The following is a 23,402-nucleotide window of genomic DNA, read 5'->3' as shown; positions in this document are numbered from 1 at the left end:
AGCTGTAGTCTGGTGCTGTGCACTCAAAGCTTTGAGCAGTGCATGCACTCCTGGAGCACATTTCATTCAAAATGGATTTGGTTTCCATGCTCCAAGACTGGCCTGCAGTGCAAACCTAAAAGTGGCAAGAGGGGGAGACCAGGAGGTTTGCAGTGAAAGTGTGTTTCTTCTCTATCCCAAAATGCTAATGCAGCCACAGCTTAACTTCATTTAGACTCCATGCCAAAAACATGATGATAGAGATACTCTTCTGATTATATAGCTTGTGATAAAGTTCAAGACTTCACTTTTTTTCAGTTACCTGATGCTTCCGGGACATCACAACATTTGTGCTGTGTGTTCCAATAGGAAAAGGGCATTGTATAATTTAAATCTAGTGTACTCTGGACATAGCCTCCTACAGTACTAATGACAGCAACTTCCAGTGCATTTTGCTGCAAATTAGAGTGTCTTCTTGTCATGAACTCTGCCAGTCTTTGCCAAAATGTCGGATAGTCACCAATGAAAGCCATGTGATAAAGTGCTTGTTTGGATCATGGAGCTGTTATCTGAGCAATCAGTGTGCCAAAAAGGGAAAACACTTGCTGCATAGTACTTTCAAGGAGACATTTGAATGGTGAATTTGCAGGAAGTGTGTTTCTGTTCCTGTTTTGAATATTTGATCATTGTTACTAGAGATGTTATCGTTAAACTGTTTTACTGAATGCAGCTCGAAACTAGGCAAGAAACTTATACTTACTGCAGTCAAAAACCCGCATGAAGTGTGATAAATCTTAAACCTGTTAAAAGTGCTAGTTCTTAATGACATGCCACACAAATTCATCTTATGGATAGAAAGGGACTGTACCTTCTGCAAAATGTACTATTCCTAATCTCAGTAGTAATTCCAGTGTAAAAGCCTTGTGTTAGGCCCAGTTCAGACCTTGCTATCACATCACTTTGGTGTTCCAGTTTTCTTTGGCTCTTGCTTGTGCTCCCTGGCTTTGTACCTGTCTGATGGTTCCTGGAAGTAGTTGCCAGGCTGATTCAGAAGAGGAAGAGTACCATCAGAGCTTGCTTTCTCACCTGACCTTTGGAGACTGGGGCTGTTTCATTACTGTTCCTGATAGATTTCTCTCTGGAGGTAATTGAGTATTTCTAACTAGGTAAGGTCAATGCCACAAAGAGTGATGTTGTTTCAGATGAAAAGAGGTCATGTTGGTTGAAATGTTACAGCAAACTGTATTGTCAAAGAGGCACTGCAGATTGGAAAAGGTCTGTGTTTGGCAGTTGGTTGCTTCAGACTACAGCAGAGAAGTTTTCTGCAGCATAGTGCTGTCTTCATCCTAAATATAGCACCTGAATTTATTTGCAGGGTTTTGTCTGCATCTTTTGGTTATCTTTTTTCTTTATTTAATGAGAATTGAATTCTTAAAACATGTGAAATGTTTCACTAGGGAGCTGAAAATGCTGCTTCTCTCAGAAGAAGTTTTTAAGACTCTTCAAGAAAAAAATGAATGGCAAACTTCAGTACAGTGATCCTAGTTCAGAACTGTTGACAGCATGAGGAGATTATGAAGTAATGCCTTCCTGTCTCAGCAATGAAATTTCTCTTCTTTTTGTGGAAACTTCTCTGTCCTCTTCAGTGTGGTGGCTCTTGCACTCCTCCTAACATGCAAATTCCTTACCCAAGACAATAAACCCTGAAATAATACAAAATTTATAAAGCTTCACCACCCCAAGTTTTGGAAAGCATCACCCTTTTGTCATGTCCTCTGTTTGGTTTTAAAAACCATATGCAGTTACCATGACAACTCTGGCCCACACTGGAAATCCCTTAGTGTGAGTTTCTGGCATGGCTTTTATTTGCATATGCTGCAAACAGCACTGTTATTAAACAGACTGGTGGTTATTCTTCCAGTCACTGACTGAGACAACTGATGTGACAATGATTACAACTTTCTGATTCCAGGTGAGAGTGGTCATGCACAGCTCTGTGCAGCTGAGTTTTCATGCTCACTGCTTTAATGTATTGCTCTGTTATAGAAAGAGATTTATTTATTTTTTTTTTCTTTGCAACCTGAAGCCATGCCTACTTGTTTAAATTATCAGGGAAAAAGGGGTCACCGTCCTTGTGAGACATTTTATTAATGCTTTCTTCTCATTTTGAGACTCTTCTGGTTCATTTTATGTAATTTTTTTTATACTCTACGGATGTCCTTCTTAATATTTTTTTAATGAATTTAAATCCTTAAAAAGATTGTTGATACTGTACTTTATCTTCTGAATAAACAGTGACAACCAAAGAATACATTTCATGTCCAAAACATGTTGTTCCTGTTTGAGACTTGAAAATCTATCTGAAAGTGATTGTTGGAATAATTTATAATAACGTGCAGCAATGCAGCCAGCTTGTGTTACCAAAGGCTTTATTTATGATTCATGCTACAGGCTGGCAGTAAGAGACAACATCTAATAACTTGGCTTTTTGGTTTTCTCTTCCTTTTTAGGAATTTCCATGGGATGCAGATCATGCCACAGGACTGCGTTTGGATAAAGGATGACTTCTGCATTTCTCTCAGGAGTCTTCCAACACATTTTCTGAATTACCTTTTAATGGTGTTCTAAGTGAGCTTATGTGAAACAAATAGCATTGGATCATGAGTGAGGAAAAAAACTTTGGTGCATCCCAGAAAATGTTGTCTCCTTCACGAAGTACTAGCAGCTGCTCCTCCAAGCAGGGAAGTCGACAGGTAATGCAAACTTTCTTAACCAAACTGAAAGCATTACTAAGATTGGCTGTTACTTTTGCTCTTCAATATCAGTAGATCTTTTAAACTCTGTTTTTGTGTTGCTTGATTATCTTATGTTGTCACTTCTTTGTTTTCCTTACTCTTTTTTCTTATTTCTTCTTATTTTGAGTCATATGGAGTAAACATATTCTTGAATAGCAGGCATTTGTGAAACTGGAATGCTAGCAGTGAATTTGAATTTCTATCATGTTGTATGTGTGGTGTCTTTATAGTGAAATATTGCTGCCATAGTGGCTTGGTCTCAGATCCTGAAATTCCAAATCTTTCCTGTAAGATACCACTTTTGTGTCATTGTGTAATTGCTCTGCTAATTTGAAGTTTCTAGGGAAAGGTGTACGTGCATGTGTGAAAACACGTTTTTCTGAAACTTATCAGAGTTTTGACAACAAAAAGTGTTTGTATATGTCTCTGTGTGATGGTTGTTGTAAAACTGTAGTTTTGAAAACAAGTGTGTGTCACATGATTCATCTGAGTGCCTAATGCAAAGGATGCTCTGTTTTCTGCAGAGGTGGTGCTATTCTTTAACCCTTACAGTTTTAAAAGACATGTCTATGAGTGTTTGCATCTGAAGAGTGAGGCTGCTGAAGACAGCTTTTGTTTGTGGGCAAGAAATGTTGAACTGCAGCCACGCTGAGTGGCTTAAAAATGCTCAATCCATGCTTGCAAAATCATGAGTACTCTGCTCAAGGTAAACTTCGATTTGTACCAATGCTGGCTTAGTGGAGCTCTTGAACCTGCACAGGTCAAAATTTTAATTGAAATTGAGCATCCCAAAACCCCAAAAGCTTTGGAGACCTCAGCTGTGTTTTGAAGTAGCACTTGCTTTTCGGGGACTTGCGACCCTGTACGTACAATTGGCGAGGCAGACAAGTCTGAACAAGTGGTGCCTTTTGAAGTGCTGTGCCTGTACGAAATGCTGTGCATTTCCAAGATACCAAGCAAAGAAATCCTTGCTGTTAGGATGCCTTTTTTGTTTTCCTGAAACATTAATTCTTTATATCCTCGATATGAGAGTACCTTTGAAAAGTGTAATTTAAAATGTTTGGTATTGTCTGTTTCAACAGTTCCTGTCTGTCAAGCGTTTTATCATGTAGTATTTAAATAGTAAGATTTACATGAGCATGACTAAGCCCACTGGTGTATTACACAGCCTGTATAACCTACCATACTTAAGCAGAAGCAGTTTCTATTATATATGGTATTATTAGTGGGTCCCAGTTCTTATCCATTTTGTTCTCACCTGCTTTCTTTGGACAGAAGAAATAACTTAGGAGGGTTTAATGTCATCTTGTCAATCCCCAATTTTTCAGTCTTTGATCCTTTTACAAAAATGCAAGGTGTACCTGTCCAAGGTGAGAGATGCAACCTGGTGTTTTGTTCATATTCCCCATACATCCATCCTTATTCGTTGTAGTCAGGCAGATGGTAGATTGCCTCATACACCTGTCAGGTCAGGCTAAATAAAGGTATAAAGTAGGTTGTTTCCTAAGATATACTGAAGTGATAATATGGAGCATTGTGATACGTAACTCCATTTTGATCCTAGATATACTCCTCTGTGCTGCATGTGGAAAGGTGGACATTTAGGTATAGCAGAGGCAGTACTCTGCAATACTTACTGGCCTGGACACAGCAGTGCTTTGGGTGAGGAATGGAAATCTTCTCCCTGTTGCTGTTCTCTAAAAGGTTCTGGTTTTGCAGATGATAAAGATTTTTACCTTTCTAGATAGACCTTCTCTTTAGTAGTGTAAATCATACAGTGTAGCATGTATTATAAAATCTAAATTGTTGGTCTGGGCAGTGAGGATGTTACATCTTTCTTATGTCCTGTCTCTTTGCTCCCCCCTTCCCACAGATAATTTCTTGTCACAGCTGATCAAGTAGTTTTGTTTATATCATTAATTACTTCTTTTCTCACTCAGCCTCTTGTATTGGTAAATTGGAGCTTCACAGTCTGTCTCAACTAACATCCACCTACGCAGGGCTGACAAGGCTGGGGATGAATGATGCTAATGTCTGAGAGTTATTTAATTTGCCCTTTTCCTCTGCGTGTTAGTTTAACCAACAGCACTTCAGGTGTTCTATTAAGAAAACAGCAACAATCTACAGTTTCCTAAAACTGTTAAAAATCCCCTAAGCCAGAAAGTACCACATGTGCAATATAGACCTCCAGCAACTTCCCCTTCCGTCAAAGTCCTGGTAGAAGATTACAATGTAACATGGTTATTGGTACTTTATTAATAATATCATGAAAGTTTAAATAATTTTGCCTTATGATGTGCAGATTAGAGTGATGTGCTATGATTTTGATACTCTTTGCTTCATCTTCCAGCTCCATGGAGGGCTTCTTGCTCCTCCTTCAAACACTTGCAGCTCTCTCAGCAACCTTCAGAGCAAGGGTCACTGCAGCTTAATGACAGACCTGCATTATGGATGCTTTTCTCTGTGCTACTGGTCTGACACAGAAGTTCTTTTAATCTGATTAAGAAGAAAGGCATTCTGAAAAATTCAGAGGGAAGACTGGGAGATTCTGGGGGTGTAGTGGGGTTGGTTGTCCCCAGAATAGTGGGATCTGCATGTTAAGCCTCTCAGATTTCCGAGGCACAGACTCTGCTGCTGATCCAAACTAGCACTATATGGTAAGTGACCTGAGTTTGCTATATGGAACCACAGTAGTGTAAGGCTGCTGTGTCTGCTAAAATTTAGTTATGTGCAGAAGATGGGAGAATGTGTTAGAAAAGAGTTGACTTCAGCAGGGCTGCAGGACTTGGGAGGGGGGGTGTCTTCTACTCCTTTTGCTACGCTTGGTGCCCCCATTCTGCCAGATACATTTGCCTTGTGAACTGAAAAGGTTAACAATTAATCCTGTTCCACTAAATTCACCTTGAAGCCCCATAGCAGGTTAGAGGCTACTGCTACTTCCCACCTCCCTGCCCTTCTCTGTCACTCCTTCAGTCATGGAAGGGGATCTGTTCCATGAAGCCATAGATCAATCTGCATTTTGTGAGGAAGGAAGGAAAGCTGGTGTTGATCTTTACATTTAAATTGACCTGTGATCAAAAGAAGATATATGGCGGCAGTTATTTTAAGTCTAATATGTTAAGTAACTTTTAAAATAAATTCAGTAGGGAAAAGGTTTATGTCTGGAGTGCCGCTTAAAAAAACTTACGTTCTAAAAAAGAAAATTAAATCATTTCTGCCCATTTTATGAACCGTAACAAATTCTTTAGTTGCAGCTGATGCCAACCCTTATCCTCCACAAAGCAGGTTTCTATTCTTGGCACTTTAAAATATTCTGTCCAACTGACTGCATTTTACACTGGAAGAAAATCTGGCACTGTCATCTGTTTCGTTCAAGGGAGCTGCAACAGCAAGCTTTGGTCTGAGAGCCATTCAAGCTCATTACTTCATTCTTTCTTTTGAAATAATTCACCTTGAGGAGCTGTACAGTGTAGAATAATGCAGAAAATGAAGAGGCTTTTATTTTATTAAACAAAGAAAATTACCACAGTTACATACTGACAGGCTTATCTCTGAAGACCAAAGTGTATGGGTTTTTTAGTTCAGCAAGAGGAGGTATAAGCCAATTAGCAACTGCAGAGTGATTTTTTCCAGTGCTGATCTGAAATGAACAACTTTGGACATGAGAAAAGTAAAAAGTGTGTTCATCCCTCGGCCTTGAGTGAAATTTCTGCCTGGGCAGCAAATGCAGTGTTGATCATCTTGTGCAGATACTGGCCCATAATGATGGGTCATAACCATCAGACGTGACCGATCTGGACATCAGAATTCTGTGTTAATGCCATTCAGCTGGGAGTTCTGGAGGGTTTTTTGGGGTGGTGGTTGTTTGGGGTTTTTTAGTTTAGCACTGTGGTTTCGGGTGTCTTTTTCAGTTCCGTGTTGTGGGACAAGAATCAGCAGAATGGACAATAATCTGAATGCTGTCAGTAGCTTTCAAGAAATCCTCTATCTCCAATTTCATAAAATCATGGAATAGTCAGGGTTGGAAAGGACCTTAAGATCATCTAGTTCCAACCCCCCTGCCATGGGCAGGGACACCTCACACTAAGCCACACAACCCAAGGCCTCATCCAACCTGGCCTTGAACACCGCCAGGGATGGAGCATTCACAACTTCCCTGGGCAACCCATTCCAGTGCCCCACCACCCTCACAGTAAAGAATTTCTTCCTTATATCCAATCTAAACTTCTCCTGTTTAAGTTTGAACTCGTTACCCCTTGTCCTGTCACTACAGTCCTTGACTGAAGAGTCCCTCCCCAGCATCCTTGTAGGCCCCCTTCAGATACTGGAAGGCTGCTCTGAGGTCTCCACGCAGCCTTCTCTTCTCCAGGCTGAACAGCCCCAACTTTCTCAGCCCGTCTTCATATGGGAGGTGCTCCAGTCCCCTGATCATCCTCGTGGCCCTCCTCTGGACTTGTTCCAACAGTTCCATGTCCTTCTTATGTTGAGGACAGCAGAACTGCACACAGTACTCCAAGTGAGGTCTCACGAGAGCAGAGTAGAGGGGCAGGATCACCTCCTTCGACCTGCTGGTCACGCTCCTTTTGATGCAGCCCAGGATACGGTTGGCTTTCTGGGCTGCAAGCAGACACTGGAGCTGGCTCGTGTGCAGTTACTCATCGATCACACCCCCAAGTCCTTCTCCACAGGGCTGCTCTGAATCTCTTCTCTGCCCAACCTGTAGCTGTGCCTGGGATTGCTCCGACCCAGGTGTAGGATCTTGCCCTTGGCATGGTTAAACTTCATCAGGTTGGCATCAGCCCACCTCACAAGCGTGTTGAGGTCCCTCTGGATGGCATCCCTTCCCTCCAGCGTATCAACCGAACCACACAGCTTGGTGTCATCGGCAAACTTGCTGAGGGCGCACTCAATCCCACTGTCCATGTCACCAACAAAGATGTTGAACAAGACCGGTCCCAACACCGATCCCTGAGGGACGCCACTCGTTACCAGTCTCCAGCTGGACATCGAGCCATTGACCACAACTCTTTGCGTGCGGCCAAACAGCCTGTTCATTGTCCACCGAGTGGTCCACCCATCAAATTGATGTCTCTCCAATTTAGAGACAAGGATATCATGTGGGACAGTGTCGAACACTTTGCACAAATCCAGGTAGATGACGTCAACTGCTCTGCCCCTGTCCATCAGTTCCATAGCCCCATCATAGAAGGCCACCAAATTGGTCAGGCAGGATTTCCCCTTAGTGAAGCCATGCTGGCTGTCACCAAGCACCTTGTTGTTTTTCCTATGCCTTAGCATGCCTTCCAAGAGAATCTGCTCCAAGATTTTGCCAGGCACAGAGGTGAGACTGACTGGTCTGTAATTCCATGGATCATCCATTTTCCCTTCTTGAAAATGGGGGTTATATTTCCCTTTTTCCAGTTATCGGGAACTTCACCTGACTGCCATGATTTTTTAAATATGATGGACAGTGGCTTAGCAACTTCATTCGCCAGCTAAATTTGCTCCTCTTCTATTTCAAACAGATGAAAATAGATGATAACTGATCAGCCTGATTCATTTGCCTTCATTTTAGAGAGTAAGCACTTTTCTTCCGCTTCTGCAGCTGCTCCCAGGAATAGCCAACTGATGCTTAATTTCTCATTAAATGAGGTGTCAGATCTGTTGCAAAACAAAATGCTGATCAATACCCTGTAGGGTCTGGATGAAGAGTGGACAGATCCAAAAGCAGTCACAGCATCAGTGTTTTGAAAAATGTGGAGTTTGGAGGTTCAGGTGGGAAAGGTTGGGATCTTCTGGACAGACATATGTGGAAGGAGGACCAGATGCTGTTAACGCAGTGTTGCACCTTGCAGCTGTTTATCCTCTGAGCTATTTCTTGCCCTTCCTTAGGTAATGTAGTTAGTGAAATAGTCTTGTGCTTTTAGAAGGATATGCTTTTAATTCAACAAAGCTGCCTTTCCATAAAGCTTGCAATTGAAGTGTGAGTAGGAGACTTGCCTTCATCACCTGAGATTTAGCAGGCCATCGAGCCTGCTTGATGGGAAGAAGTGCTACCACTTTAGCTTTCCTTCCTATTTTCACACTTTTTAGTTGTGAAGGCACATTCTTGGCCACCTCACTGACCTGAAGAACAGTGAGAAATAATGTGGGTTTCCTGCAGGAGCATGGGAGACACCTTGTGTCTGGACTGCAGGAGAAGCGCAGACAAAACTGGAGTTGCAGCACAGGCCAGGATGTGCTCTTTATTTTGAAGTTTGACTAAAACTATTGACACCGTGTATATTCCAGGTAGATGTAATTTGTTGAGCTGTTTCTCAGCTGCTTCCTTTCTCTTCACCTCATATGCACAATGCAGCATGGTCTGTCTCACTTCAAGAGTCTCTTTCTAACTTGTTCTTAGGGAAAGATGAATCTGGATTCTTGTGTTTTTCTTGATTGTGGTCAAATTTCTGCTTGTCTCCAGCAAGCAGACCACTCTATCAACCATATACTGTGTTTAAGTTTAACAAAGTATTTTGAGAACTTGATACAAAGTTTAAGAAAGTTGTTTCATTAGGCATAATATTAGAATATTGAAAAGTATCTATTGTTCACTATTCTTAACTTCTCTCAGATTAGTTCTCAGTGGAAAAGTTATGTGTTTGGGTATAGTTTTGTTTTCCCAGAAGTGTTTCATACTTGTCCTTTTTTGTCATTAAATGCTGTATGTTAAAGTATTCTGTCTTTTTCAAATACACGAGGATGGTACTGCCACATGACATTTCCTGTCAGTTGTCCACAGTTGTAGATTTGTTAAATCATACGGTAGCTAGCAATAAATAATTCATGATATCTCTGATCAGAATTCTTGAAATTCAGGTCACATTGTCATTAGCAGTCCTTCCATAAATAAGAACTGTAAAAATACTATGACACTTATTCTCTTCTCTGTTATGTTGCTGCAGGGTCTTTCATTTAAGAGTTCCTTATGGCAAAAAGAGAGATCTTTTAATTAGAGGTGTGTCTGATGCAGGGTGGTTTTTATTTTTCTTGTACTCTTCCTTTATGTCATGTCCTTGTAAGTACTTGAGTTACTTCCCTAGGTTTTTTATTTGTTTTTATTTAATTTAATTATTTTTACTTTAGGGAGGCTGCAATTCACACCAAACACGAGACCTTGAGTTAATGAATATAGACTAAGGAGTCTTGTAGAAAAGGTCTTAACTTTCAGCGTCTCTTATTTCTGCTTCATAACTTACAAAACATGTCATTTTTGCATGGGCTGTTTGCAGAAGAGTTTTTAGGCTAAATGGTAACTAGGCTGTGGCTATACACTGTGTGTATGTATGTACAGAAAAATATACATATAAAATTCTGGTAAGCACATACATTCAGTGAAGCATGGTGCCATATAAACAGTGTTTTGTTTGGTTCGTATCATTTCTATCAAAATAAAAGAATCTTGTCTCCGGGAAGATACATAAAAAAAGTATAAACAGAAAGCTAAGGTTAGATTTCAACATAATTTATTTTTTATTTTATTTATGGCCTTTTTCCTCTTGAATCTCTCTTACCAATTATGTTCTTTGGAAGAAATATGGTCTACATCTAGATTTTCTGTTTAAGCAGGACAGCTGGGAGATTGTAGAAGGACTCCGGGGAGCAATGAATTGTACCCAGGAGCCGCAGAAGCAGGAGGGCTGCTTGCTGAAAAAGAGGAAATGGCCTTTGAAGGGCTGGCACAAGGTAGGAAAGGAATGTGTGTCTGTAAGCCTGATGCCGTGAGAGTGGGACTTACTTGGTATGATTTTGTGGAAAAAAGGTTACTGAAGAGCAGAGAAAGTGTTCTTCAAAGAAATGGGGGGGGGGGGGGTGAAGGGGTGATGAGTTTTTGTTTGGTGGTTTTTGGAGTGTTTTGGTTAGTTGGTTTTAATTCTCTGCATTTCTGGTTACAGAGATACTTCTTTTTGGACAGAGGGATTTTGAAGTATTCTAAATGCCAAGCTGATGTAAGTGATCTGAACCCTTTAAGGCTGTTATAAAGTAAACCCACTGTTTTATCCAGAATTAACAGTAATTCCATATTGCTGGCAATGGGAAATAGAGTTTCAGAAGTTCTAACAGTAGGTTGAAGGGGGGGAAATGACAATTTCAGCAGGTAATATCTGTCCTTTTGCTTCATTCTGGAATGAGTGTATTCTTTTTACTTTTTTTGCAGATAGAGAGAGGGAAGCTTCATGGCTGTATTGATGTTGGACTTTCTGTCATGTCTGTAAAGAAATCAACAAAATGTATAGATTTGGATACAGAAGAGCAGATATACCATCTGAAGGTAGGTCTTCAAGATTGTTATAACCTTCCTTCCAAAATGGCAACATTAGCTCATTAGCTGTATATAGTAGAGGTCTGTTAGTTACACTAACAACCTACTTTTTAGACTCAGCAGGCTAGTTTACACTAGTTTATAACATGAGAGGCCTTATTGTACTGTTCCAGAGTCAGTAACCCTGTTCTGAATAGAAACTTTGAAGATGCCTCATATTTAGCAGCACTCTTTTCACCCAGCACTTTTTTCAGCAGTAGCACTTGTTGCACAAATGCTTTTTTCACAATACTTTTATCTTGCTCTTTGTCTTATCTATAGGTAGCATTTTCCACTGCCAAATATAGCTAAGGTAACACCAAAGACAGCTTTATCTATCCTTGTGGAATAAATTGTTTTAAAATACATCACCAAAATCAAATTTCTATTTGTAGTTAGGTAAACTTTGACTAAACCTTAAAAATGGCAATTAAGAAATGACAAATTAAATGGGTTTTTTAAATTTATAGTGGGTTTTTTTCCATCTACAGGTTGCTAAGTGTTATGTTCTGCATTGGAAGTCATAACTATACCAATTCAAGTTTCTCTTTTTCTTTACTTTATCCTGAGATTAATTTTCTGTCATGCTTAAGCGCGTAAGTATGCATTTTAGTAGGAGCATCATTAGAAAAACTTTTCTGATATTCAGTAAAGGTCAGCCAGGGCAGTTGTCTAATGAGTACAAAATATCTTGGTTTCTTTGTTAGTGATTTTGCATGTGAATGCTATAAACCCTGCATTTTTGTGTAGGTGAAATCTCAGGAGCTGTTTGATGAATGGGTAGCAAAACTTCGTCATCATAGGATGTACCGTCAGAACGAAATCTCCATGTTTCCTCATGACGTCAATAATCTCTTCTTCCCTGTGTCTACTACTACAGACTCTGTTCCTGGTTTCTGTGATTCTGCCCCAGGTAGAAAGGTAATAGTTGTGATTTATAAATAAAGACCTTTCATCAGGGATTAAAATTGGCTGATGCATATTTATTAAGTCAAGAGCACAATGCAAGTTTGTGGTGGGGTTTAAGTTATGATCTGAAATGTCAAGAGCAAAATATTTATTGATTTATTCCCAAGCCATTTTCTCTGTGGTGCTGTCAGATTTTATAATATTCTCTCATTGTTTAGCACAGCAAATGGTATTTTCATGATGACTTTTAAAACTGCCTGTTGAGTTAGAATCCTCATAATTTTTGACGTCATTCAGTATTTGTCTGATATGTGCTGGTGACTATTAGTATGGGTCACAGAAGAGCATTCAACTGATTTACTTTTTCTCCTTTTTTCATTTATCCTTTGGCTAATAAAACATCTCTTTCTACATTAATGAATCTGACTACTGAGGGGTATATAGGAATTATCCAGGAGCCAGCACGTGTGGCCACTTTTAATATTTTTTAACTGAGATGAAAGCATTTTTCAGACCAATCCAAGGACCATGTTGTAAGTGCGTGGTTGGTTGACAAAGTACTCTTCAGGTAAAGTCTGTGACTAAGATTCACAAATGACCTGACAAATGCTCAGTCCAAAACTGACCTCTCTGATGCAGTCTTGTGGAAGAGTGATAGAGATCTGTGCCTGAATACAACATCTGTGCCTGAATACAACCTCTGTGCCTTCACGAGTCTGGACATTGACGTTCACCCAAATAAGCTCTTCTGCTTCAATTTATAATCACTGATCTCTTTTGAGAATAATGGTTTTTTTAGTGATACTGTGTTACCTTACTATAACTGTAATGACTGTTTCTGTCAACTCCAGAGTGTCTCCTAAGCAATTGCCTCTTTGTTATCCACTTATCTTAAGGTTTCCTTTTCCCTGAGTATATTGCTGAATGATCTGAGTGGGCTTGTTCCCCACTAGCTGCAGTTCGTAACTTTGGTAGTGTTATCCTGTAACTGTCCATGAGTTTTACCAAACAAAAACGTGCCTGAAAAGCTTTTGGCTATTGCTTGAGAGGGAAGGGATCTGTTTGAGTGGGCAGCTGAAAGAACAGCAACTTACCCTGAGGTAATGGAGCTGTTCTGCAAAGAGCTGTCTGTGTGCTTTCTGTGGTGCCAGCACCTCTGTGCCTCTGACAGCCTGCTCTCTCCTGAGGCTGTGTCCACAAGGAAATGGCAAACCGCCTGTGACCATTCAGTCCTTTTCTCCCAAAAGACAGCAGGGATAGACGAGGAGAAGAATATTGAGGGCAAAAGTGAAACGTTGCAAAATCCATGATATATCTATGCCTGTGCTCTCCAGAAAACAAAAATAAAAAGAAAAAAAAGGAAAAGAAAAAAAAAAAAAAAAAAGGAAAAGAAAAAAAATTAAATCCATGTGATCCATATCTAAAATCTATGCTCAATGTCAGGAAATGAACCATTTCTTCTTTGGCATGAAATTCACTTCTAATTTATTAATCCAGATTTGCACTGCAAAGAAGCCTTACTTATTTTCATGTGAAAAATAGAAGGGGATAGTTCTTAAGCTGCAGTTAATCACCTTAGCTCTGCTGAAGCTAAATGGAAGTTTGCCAGTTTGCACCAGCCCTAGCTTGATGTTAGTTGCATCAATCCAGCAGTTAGGTTATTTTAAGAAAAATATGTAGAGTGAATTTGGCATTGGATTTTATTTGCTTTTAGAAATATCTGATCAGTTTTCACATCTGGTTTTTGTTGCTGTTGGCAGGTAGGTGTATGTATCCACATATGTACATGTGGTATTCTTGGATTCTAAAGCTTAGCCTTGCTGATCAAAAGCAAAACTGTGCTAACTGGCGCTACACACACTCTCCTGCCTGTTTCTTGGCAAAGCCTACTTCCTTCTTCCTTCCTGCTCATCCCTCTCATGTATATGAGTTCTGGAGAAGTTTGCTATATGGGATAGATTTCTGAAGAGATAAATATGGGATTTTTTCACAAAATTCCAATACAATTGCTCATCTTTAAATTCAGCTTACTTGTGCTTTTGAAGGCACTAGGATTACTATTTGAGAATACATATATAGGTGACTAAAGTTCATACAGCTTTATGTGGGAATGAAAAGCTAAACTACACAGATTAGTTTAAAAATAGTTTAAAAATAAGTATGCTTATTGCTGCTTACTACTCTTGCATGCTGACTATATAAATTGACACAGGACTGAATGACATCACTTGGACAGTGCATTTTATCTGGTTCTGTGTGGATAAGTTTGAAAATGGTTACTGAGATATTGTAAAAAGGTAGTGTTTACTGGGATAAGGTGTATGGTCACACATGTATTAAGGCCTGTCAAGCCAAATCCATGCTAAAGTCATACAACCTTGAGGAGTAATATTTTTAAATAACATCTATAAGATCTTGCTTTCTTCACTGAAAAACAGCTTTCACAAATATGTATGTTACATTTAAGTTACTTTTGGGGCTTCTTTGGGGAGCTTGGAGAAGGAACAGAATGTCCAACTGGTCCTGTTCAAATATGGTGCTTTAATTGTGTTAAGTTGGCTTAACTCATGCGGAACTTTGCCCTTCCTCAAAATTTGGCTTTAAGAAAAACATGGTTCCTTTACTGCTTGTGGACAGCAGTTATGTTAGGTATCCTGACATTATGCTCAATGACTACACACCTAGTCTAGTTCATATGCTTTTTTCCCTCCATGTTGTTGATTCCTTCAGTCCTGATCATGGACTTCCACTGTTGGTTGTTGAAATCTGTGCATATAATATTACAATACTGGTTTTTAATAATTCATTTGTTCTTTGGAACAGGCAGGCAGCTTGACCAAACAGAATTCATTGTCAGCTGGAGGTAACTTGTCATTTTCCTTTTCGAGTAATGAGTCCAGGATTTCGTCTTGGCTACAGTCTTCTGAAGACATGGACAAATGCTCAAGAGGTAATGATATTTGAAGAAAGTTGAAAGTAGCCTCATATTTCACCTAGTTTCTCTTGACAATGAGAGTACTACACTGTTAAGTGATCACTAGAGTTTTTTATGAAGCTGGTGGGAGGAAAGGGGTGGTTGTTGATTAACTAGCTACTCATCTTCAGAAGGACTAGTGAATCTGAATGTGGGGGTATCAATTGTGGGCACCTCTTCAATGAACCAATATATTTTAGTACATTTCCTTTTATATACAAGCATCATCTTCAGTAGTAAGCAGTGTATTCAAAAAAGGGAAGCATCAAAAAAAATTGACAAAGCACTAAATCTTTGTACTTGAAAGTCACCTTCTGTTTTCATGCTTTCCTAAGAGCATGAAGATCTTTCTCATGTTGGTAGTGTCTGCATGACACTTAGTAAAGTTCTACCTACCAGTGAGCTTCAACTCTATTATAGGGATGCCTCATCTCTAGATCTGAATGTACAATTCAGTCTTGATGCTTATGGCATTGTTATCCTCACCATGAGGAGCTCTGACTAGTCCCAAACTGCAGTAATTATCACATTATTCACATTTTTCTGCAACCAACTGGGATAAAGTATAATGGTCATTATACACACCATATAGGTGCATTTAAATATATTGAACTTGAAGGCAGAAGAATACAAGTGTTTTAGCCAGTTGTCTAAGAATGTGCTTTTAGTCAATGAATAACTTAAGCTAGTTACAGTCAAAATTAACCTGCAAGGAAAAAAACTTTCCCCATGTCTGTTACTTTAGGGCAACTGAAAATATTCTCTTGTTCAAAACAGAGCTCTCCAACTGTCACACATACTTACTGGAAATGAACCAGCTGTTACAGAGCATGGATGTTCTTCACAGGACATACTCAGCGCCTGCTATAAATGCTATGCAGGTTTGTTGTTTAAAAAACAAAACCAAAAAAAGTTTTCCCTTGCGATTCCAAACATCAACCCCATTTCCTAAAGGATCAATGTATTCTTTGCTCGGCTGATTTTATGGCAATCTGTATTATTTTTGTCCTGTGTGTTAAAAGGTTGGACCTTTTGAAAGCCCAAAGAAGGAAAAAAGAACACACAGGAGGTGGCGATCCAGAGTTGTTGGGAAAGAGCCTAAAGGAATGTTACAGGTAAATTCAGTCAGTGCCCATCTTTCTCTAAATCTTAGTTATTGATCACTTCTGGGTATGACCAGTTTAGAAAATATGAATATTTTTAAGTAGTGTCCTGTGCTAGGTCATTTTAAGTGGTAATATATTGGACAAAACATGAATATGTTGTTATTGCTATCCACAATAGGATTTGTGCTGTTACTTTCAGGAGACTGGCCACGTTTTTTACTCATGTTTTCAATCTACCTCCAATGTGGGGGTTGTGGTGGTGTTTTGCTGTGGTTTTGGTTTGATTGGTTGGGGGTTTTTTATCAGTACAGATTTTTGTAATTTCTCCAGGTAGATTTGTACACATTTGCATCCAGAGGTGAAGTGATTAGATACTTATAAGTGAGGAAAAATAATATAGCATATGCTACAGCTCTCAAAGAGCTTGTTTCATGGAGTTTTGCTGAATTTCCAATTACAATATCTTGGGAAAAGTCGTATCTATGGTTTCATATGACATGTACTTCCAAGACTATTGATAATTGACAGTTTTTCCATTTTGGTGCCTCCAACATGTAACAGAGCAGGGTACAATCAAAATTTCCTTTATAGTTTGTAAAACCATCATGAATGGCTGTCCTCCTTACAGGTGCCTTCAGTATTTTCTGCCCCTATGAGACTGCATGCTTCCAATCCAAACTTATCTACAATAGATTTCGTAGAGGAGAAAAATTACTCCGATGGCTCTGAAACATCATCAGAATTTACTAAAATGCAAGAGGACTTATTTCACATTGCACATAAAGGTAAGTGAAATTGTCTTTTGTATGTGGCTGTATATTATCATGATTTAAATAATGATGTGACTTCTGAGAATGTTTAGAAAGAGCAGAAAATGCCCTGCCTGCTTTTAATTCTCTTGAGGAACTGCAAATGTTGAGCTTATGAGTAATTTCAAAAAAGTATCTTAGTCATCACTTTAAAAAAAAAATATTTAATAAAGGGCAGCCCTTTCTTTGATGTGCTAAAGACCTAAATTGTATTTTTTTTGCCAAAAGGTAAAAATCCTAAACTTAATTGCTACAGGCACAACAGCATATTATACTCTTTTGTGCTTGCATGCATATGTGTGTATATGAGCACATATATGTTTCTATACTTGGTGTGCTTCACTGTATTTCAGTCAGCATTTGTTGGTGATGCAAGGGTTGCTATGGTAGTAACCTATTTTTAGTGAATACGGAAGAGAATACCCTGTAAAGCAGCCAGAGGGGCAGCTTGACTAGAAATGTTTCTCTCCAAATTATTTTTCATTAGCAGTGCTTTGCTCCATCACCCTCACACCAGAAATGTTTTAATAGTTTTAAGTCATCTTGGTGGGAAAGGCATTTCCCCATTTATATCTGAAAGACTTCTGGAGGTACTGGCTTTGTCCCCTTTGCACAACGTAACAGTTGATTTTATCAATAGGCATTCTTTGCTTGTTGTCCCCCCTGGTGCTGGTGTATCTTGATTCCATTACATAAGGAATGTATCTGAGTAGTAAACTTCATAAAGTCAGTTATAGTCAAAACTGATGTATGTTTTCCAAAAAGAGAAAAGAAGTGGGGGTAGGGCACACTTGGACAAGTTGCCATTAAGCAGAGCAAAGAAATCACCTACTTAAGATGATCTCACCTGAAATGTCCATGTCAGAAACTTTGGTTAGATTGACCCACACATTTGAGGGACAGTAGACTTGGTACTATTTAATACAGTATCATTTTATTAAGAATACTAATAACTTTTTTTCCAAAGTTGTTTTATATTACACGCCTTCCAAAAAAGGGTAGTGATGAAAACTTTTACTCCAGCTTTTGATAAAAATTAAATAAAATGTAATATTAATACTTTAGTATGGAATAATTCTTGAAAAATCTAACTGAGTAAATGATAACTTACTAAATGACATTTAAGGTCATTGAAGATTCAGGTCATGTCATGCATATCTGAAAGGCTTACAATAGATTGTAGCGGATACATCTTCCTCCCCCCTACATGTGATACTGTTAACGAGTTCTTCAAGTAGGTTAAAGTTAGAGAATTAGCTTTGGTAATGATTTGCAGTGTTGAAATATGCCTTAAGAATATTTTCTTAGAAGAGGAAATTAGGTTATCAAATTTATTATCAAATATATCAAAATATAGTATCAAATACTTAATGAAGCATTGATGATTCAAATTAACCCAGAGTGGATGATTAGAAGAAAGAGGTAAAAGAGATTTCTTGTTCTTTACTTTTTCCATGCATTCATGCTCAGATTTTGTATCTCCATTTCCCTGTAAATGGATACATTTTTGCATTGGCAGTTTTTGTGACTGTATGAGAAGGCTTGATTAGGCCCTCGGAAAATCTCTAATTCCCCAGCTAGATGAATGTTGAAATCCTACATAAACAAATATTACTCCAATAAATTTTTATTCCTTGTAGTTAAAGAAAAGAGGAAATGTTTCAATTGTAAAAGCAAAACAAAACAAAAACCAAACAACAAAAGAAAAAACCCTAAGGAAAGTGCATTCCCTTTTAAAAATCCAGTGATTTTAAAAATTGTATGATCTGTTGTCTGATTTCAGTGTTTCAGGCTGGTGATACTGGCTCAGGAAGGAGTAGAAATAGCAGTGTAATGTGCACAACATTCAGGATCTGACCCTTTGACTGACTAAATCATCTAACAAGCTGACATTTTTCTTATCTTCAAAAGAGAGAACAAAACGCAACACCACAGTTGATTTGCTTGTGGGGAAGCTACTAACCCCATAGCTGTGGCACAGTGTGTTATAGATGCTTTTTGATATTTTTTTTTCTATTTTACTTTTTTAATTCCTTCTCTTCTCCTCCACTGGTGTTCTTAAAGGAATATGGAGTACAGTCATGACCATCTGAAGATGCAAGCTAATTGGGGAACAAAAGCAAGTGAGGAGCAGATGTGGTTAGTTAGCTTTGTCACCATCTGTCACAAATAATCAGAGTAATTTTGACTGTGGCTAATATAGTCAACATGGCAGCATTCTCCATAAACGTTTCTCCTACTAAAAGATCTACCCTATAACCTTCATTAATATTACTTAGTTTTAGTAACCCACTCTGGATCTCTCAAAGTAAATTCTTGTTTCTGTCACCATAAATGATGTTTCATTGAAGTTTTACATAGTTGGTATGTGTACAATTGGTAGCTGGTTTTAACTCACTTTTTATGAAATGGTTCTAGTTTACTTCACCTTGAGGTCAGCTTTCAGCACTATATCTACAGAGAGGGAAAAGATGAAGCAGATGCTGGAGCACGATGCATCCTCATCTCCATCTGCGCAAATAGCTGGCTTGAAGAATGCCTTAACATCTGTAAGTGACATGCTGAAGTTCAGCAAGTTTCATTGTTGTCAGATACTACTTTAAAATTTCACAATAGTTTGTTTCTTTAGCGTCCGTTCTGTGCTAGAATTTTCAGTACTGAATCATAGTGTATGTTATTATATATGGTGTTTTTCAAAGACTCTTTCCTAAATGTTAAAGGTATTGTGAAATCACTGAAGTTTGCTAGATTAATTTCGGTATACAGTATAACATGTATCATTTAATGTTAAGAAACAGAAGGCTGCTCTGTAATGATAAGTCTACTTTCTCTTGAAACATGCACCATTTAATCAGTCAGTTCTGGTAGTTTGCGGGTTTCCCTTTTTTTTTTTCCTTTTCTTTTCCTAAGCAGCACTGTATGACTTGGCATAAAATAAAGGTGAGAGTGGCTGAAAGCACTCAGCTGTCCCTTCTAATGCACTAGAGCTTCACTACGCTACACCAAGACACTGCAAAGCAAATTCAAATACAATGTGTTAGTATTGGCTTCCAATTAATTGTTTAAAATCAGTAATGGAGCTGTTAGGGCAGAGTTCTAAATGACCAAAGATTGTGCTCTTTAAAAAGGTTTTTGGATGGTGTGCTTTTTGTAATTAGTTGAGACCAGAACTTTTAGGTTGGTCTTGTTTGAATGTATCAATCAGTGATCTGATTTCAAAGCAATGAGGGCCATCATTACCATGGTCTTAAAATCTCAGTGTTTGTTTCACATTCCTAATTAGAGGCAGGGGAGACTCTGGTATTGATAAATGTGATATAGATCATTAAAGAATTATTTCAGTATGAAAACTTCCCTTTGCTTTACAGAAACTGCATATGGTTACAGTTTTTTAAGTGCATAACATGCCTCTTTGCCTAGACCTTTAGAGCCCATGATGTCCACAGGAATTAGATAAAGCTGAGACTTGTTGTGTAATAGCTGTACTGACTCACTTGCACTTCTTTGTTTCTGGCTTTCAGATGTTCACCTTCTGATGTTTGAATAGGTGACTTTTGTGTTTCCAGTGTTATTTGCCACACGTTTTATATCAAAAAGTCTGTTTTAAAGATTTCTGAACTCAGTGAACACTCAGCTTAGCATGAAATCTTGTTTCTGAGCGATGGAATTCTGTTGTCCATCTTCATCGTTTAAATGTCTTACAAAATTCATGCTTTTAGGTCTTATCTGATACTTAATAAGCCTTTTGTAGCCTGTCCAGAAGTCATTTGTGAACCTTGGCAGTTTCAACAGAGGTTAACACCCATGACAGCTATTCTTAGCCTGCAGCTCTGTAAAGCCATGATGCCAACAGAAATTTTCTCACCCTGTACAGCAGAGATCCTGTAGGGAAAGGAATAAGCTTCCTTTGAAGACATATGGAAGCACAGATATAATAAACTTGACATATTTCTAAGACTTCCTTGCAAGAGAGTCCTGTGTTGATGACTTTGATTTAGTGTTATTGTTCATTTCAGTTTGTTTTCTGTAGATGAGGAACAAAGTATCAGACTCACAGGTTGAAAAGTATCAAGCTTATGTCTGTTTTCCTGTCATCAGCCTGGCAAGGGAAGAAAAGTGAACAGATTTAAAGTGAATAAAACACCACAAAATTAGCATCTCTGCCTCCACTTCTCCCTCATAGTAACCTTGACTTACCCAAAGTCCAAGAAAAGCAAATACAATGGGGAAAAGTATAATATTTTTATTTTGGAGGCAGGAAGAAGACAATAGAAGGAAGAAAACACTTTGCAGCAAACAATGAAAATTGGAAGATGCTATTACAGGAAAGCTGTGTAAATATTTCTTTCCCACTTGTTTGATGTTGGTATAATACAATGTTGTCCACTTGAACACCTGACACAGAAGTGATACATGCCTGTGTGTCAAGTTCAGACCACACATATGTAAAGCCAGAAATTAGTTTCTCCCCTCCATCACTACTTTGAGCTTACAGTCTTTCCTGTCCTCAAGGCTGTTTCCAACAAAAATTACTGTCAACATCAGATGCATTTGTGGGACAAGTGGATATGTAAACAGCAGGGTTCTCCACATCCTAGTGTAGATTCAGATCACTAAAATGGGCAGTAAGTCTTCAGCATTGTTCCAAAATTAGTAACCCAAGCTTTTCTTTCAGAGTTACTTTCATTGTGGGCAAGGTTGCATTCTCTGCCTACAGGTCTACTCTAACTGACATCTGTCCATCAGATGCACCCAGCATCAGTAAATAGCATACAACAAACGTGAGTTTGCAGTAAAGGCTTTTTATTCTGATCATTGCCATTACAAGCTGGTAGGACACAAGCCATACCTGTCTAAGTCTTATTTCTCTGTCAGTGGAAGGCAAAGGGAACTGTCAGTATACTAGGCTGATGGGAAAATCAAATGGTTTTGAATGTGGCAAGAGTAAGAGTTTAATGTTGAGAGAGGCTAGGTTGGAGATAGAAAAGGAGCTTGAGAAGAGAAAAAGGTGAAGAAAATTCATTTATAACTTACTAAATCAGCTTGCATAACCTGCTGACTTGAAATATCCCTGCCAACTTTGGCTTTTTTCTCCATTTATGTGTCTTTTCCCTCACACTGAACAAAAATAGTTTTAATTTTAGAGATGAGCAAGATTTGAAGCATTTATAATAAATCATTTGCTGGACCAGTAAAAAATCATACAGTAGTAGTTTTTTATACTGCACTTTAAATACTCTGAGCCCCTTTTTACACAATAAAGCCAAGTTCAAATTAGTTGAGAGAACTTTATATCCCCAATATTTTTGTTAAATATTCCAGGCAATAGCACAAAACACAGATCTTAAAGACCGGTTATGCAGAATACATGCCGAATCTATGATCCTTGATTCAGCATCTAATGCAAAATCAAGTCCAGATTTGGTGAAGGTAGGTACGGATTTCTTTTTTCAGTGATGTGTATTCCTCAAGCCCCTATACCTAGACAGTGCTGCACAGCTGCATCTTGTCCTGTTCTTAACATCTTCGCTATGGTGTATTGTGTTAGTAAAACGAGTCCGCTTTTGTGGTTATGAGTCATTTCTGATGATGCACTGTGTAATATTTGATTTCAAAGACTTCCCTTGTGGGCAGTTCTCCTGAGCACACTTCCATTGCTTTTTGCTACTGGTTCCTGGTGTTCTCCCTTGCCTCTTGCCTGCTTCCCATTCAGCATGAACAGAGCTGCTGCTTTGTTACTATTGTACTACTGTTTCTCTCCTCCTTATTCCCTTGTTAACTTTCAACTTCTGTACTACTTTCCGTTGCCTGTTTAAATATTGTTAGCCCAAACCAATGGCTACCAGTGTGGATCACATAAGGTTTAGAACACCTATCAGACATTTCCATGAAAGTATCAAAAATATGAGATGTATAAGAGCACTTCCTGCCATTTAGGTTTTTTTGTGTGAAGACAGGGAGTCTTCTACATACCCAGTTAGCCAGTTGGAGATGTACTGATTTTCAGACGCTTTTTTGGCTTGCTGCAGAATGCAGGTGAATGTGGTACATTTATAGGTCATGGGATCTAGGTGTTAATAGTGCTAGTGAGGGAAGCAAGAACTGTACTATTTCTGGTGGATTTTCCTAAATGTTAACTTGTACAGAAACTTCTGCTGTAGTTGTATTATAAATCTTCCATTAGAACTTGAGTGGATGTAGTGCTGGGGGTTTTATATAACTTATTATTTCCTTTTATTTTTAAAGACCGTTTAGTCGTTCTGTCTGTTCACTTCTGGTTTAGTTCTGTTTTAGTAGAGCTGTGTTTGGTCATATTCGGCTGTTCAGGGCTTTTTTGGTGGTGGTTGTTGGAGCTTTTCTTCCTATTTAAGGTAGTTTATTGTTCTAATGCCTTATGCTTTTAATCCCATGGGAATTTGAACAACGCTTAAATTGTTATCCATACAAGCATTAATCTGTTGGTTTTACTTTCAGGAGTTCTTTATT

At 38.6% G+C, this 23,402-nt stretch overlaps 1 protein-coding gene across 1 annotated transcript in view; it reads left to right on the top strand.

Annotated features, from left to right (window-relative positions):
* Nucleotides 1-2,639: 2,639 nt before the first annotated feature.
* The window catches only part of OSBPL3 (oxysterol binding protein like 3), a gene marked incomplete at both ends in the record, with an annotated part of 36,948 nt that continues 16,185 nt past the window's right edge, over nucleotides 2,640-23,402 (top strand). Inside the window, 11 exons of the mRNA XM_080610817.1 lie at nucleotides 2,640-2,732; nucleotides 10,386-10,502; nucleotides 10,712-10,765; nucleotides 10,975-11,088; nucleotides 11,869-12,039; nucleotides 14,851-14,977; nucleotides 15,779-15,882; nucleotides 16,024-16,116; nucleotides 16,736-16,892; nucleotides 19,335-19,465; nucleotides 22,239-22,346. Of these exons, the coding sequence (XP_080466943.1) occupies nucleotides 2,640-2,732; nucleotides 10,386-10,502; nucleotides 10,712-10,765; nucleotides 10,975-11,088; nucleotides 11,869-12,039; nucleotides 14,851-14,977; nucleotides 15,779-15,882; nucleotides 16,024-16,116; nucleotides 16,736-16,892; nucleotides 19,335-19,465; nucleotides 22,239-22,346 (1,269 nt within the window). The remainder of the gene's footprint in view (nucleotides 2,733-10,385; nucleotides 10,503-10,711; nucleotides 10,766-10,974; nucleotides 11,089-11,868; nucleotides 12,040-14,850; nucleotides 14,978-15,778; nucleotides 15,883-16,023; nucleotides 16,117-16,735; nucleotides 16,893-19,334; nucleotides 19,466-22,238; nucleotides 22,347-23,402) is intronic.

The sequence above is a fragment of the Psittacula echo genome, assembly GCF_963264785.1.
Source record: "Psittacula echo genome assembly, chromosome: 2".
Lineage (NCBI taxonomy): Eukaryota > Metazoa > Chordata > Aves > Psittaciformes > Psittacidae > Psittacula > Psittacula echo.
The sequence above is the reverse complement of the archived record's forward strand: the minus strand, read 5'-3'. Positions and strand labels throughout refer to the sequence as shown.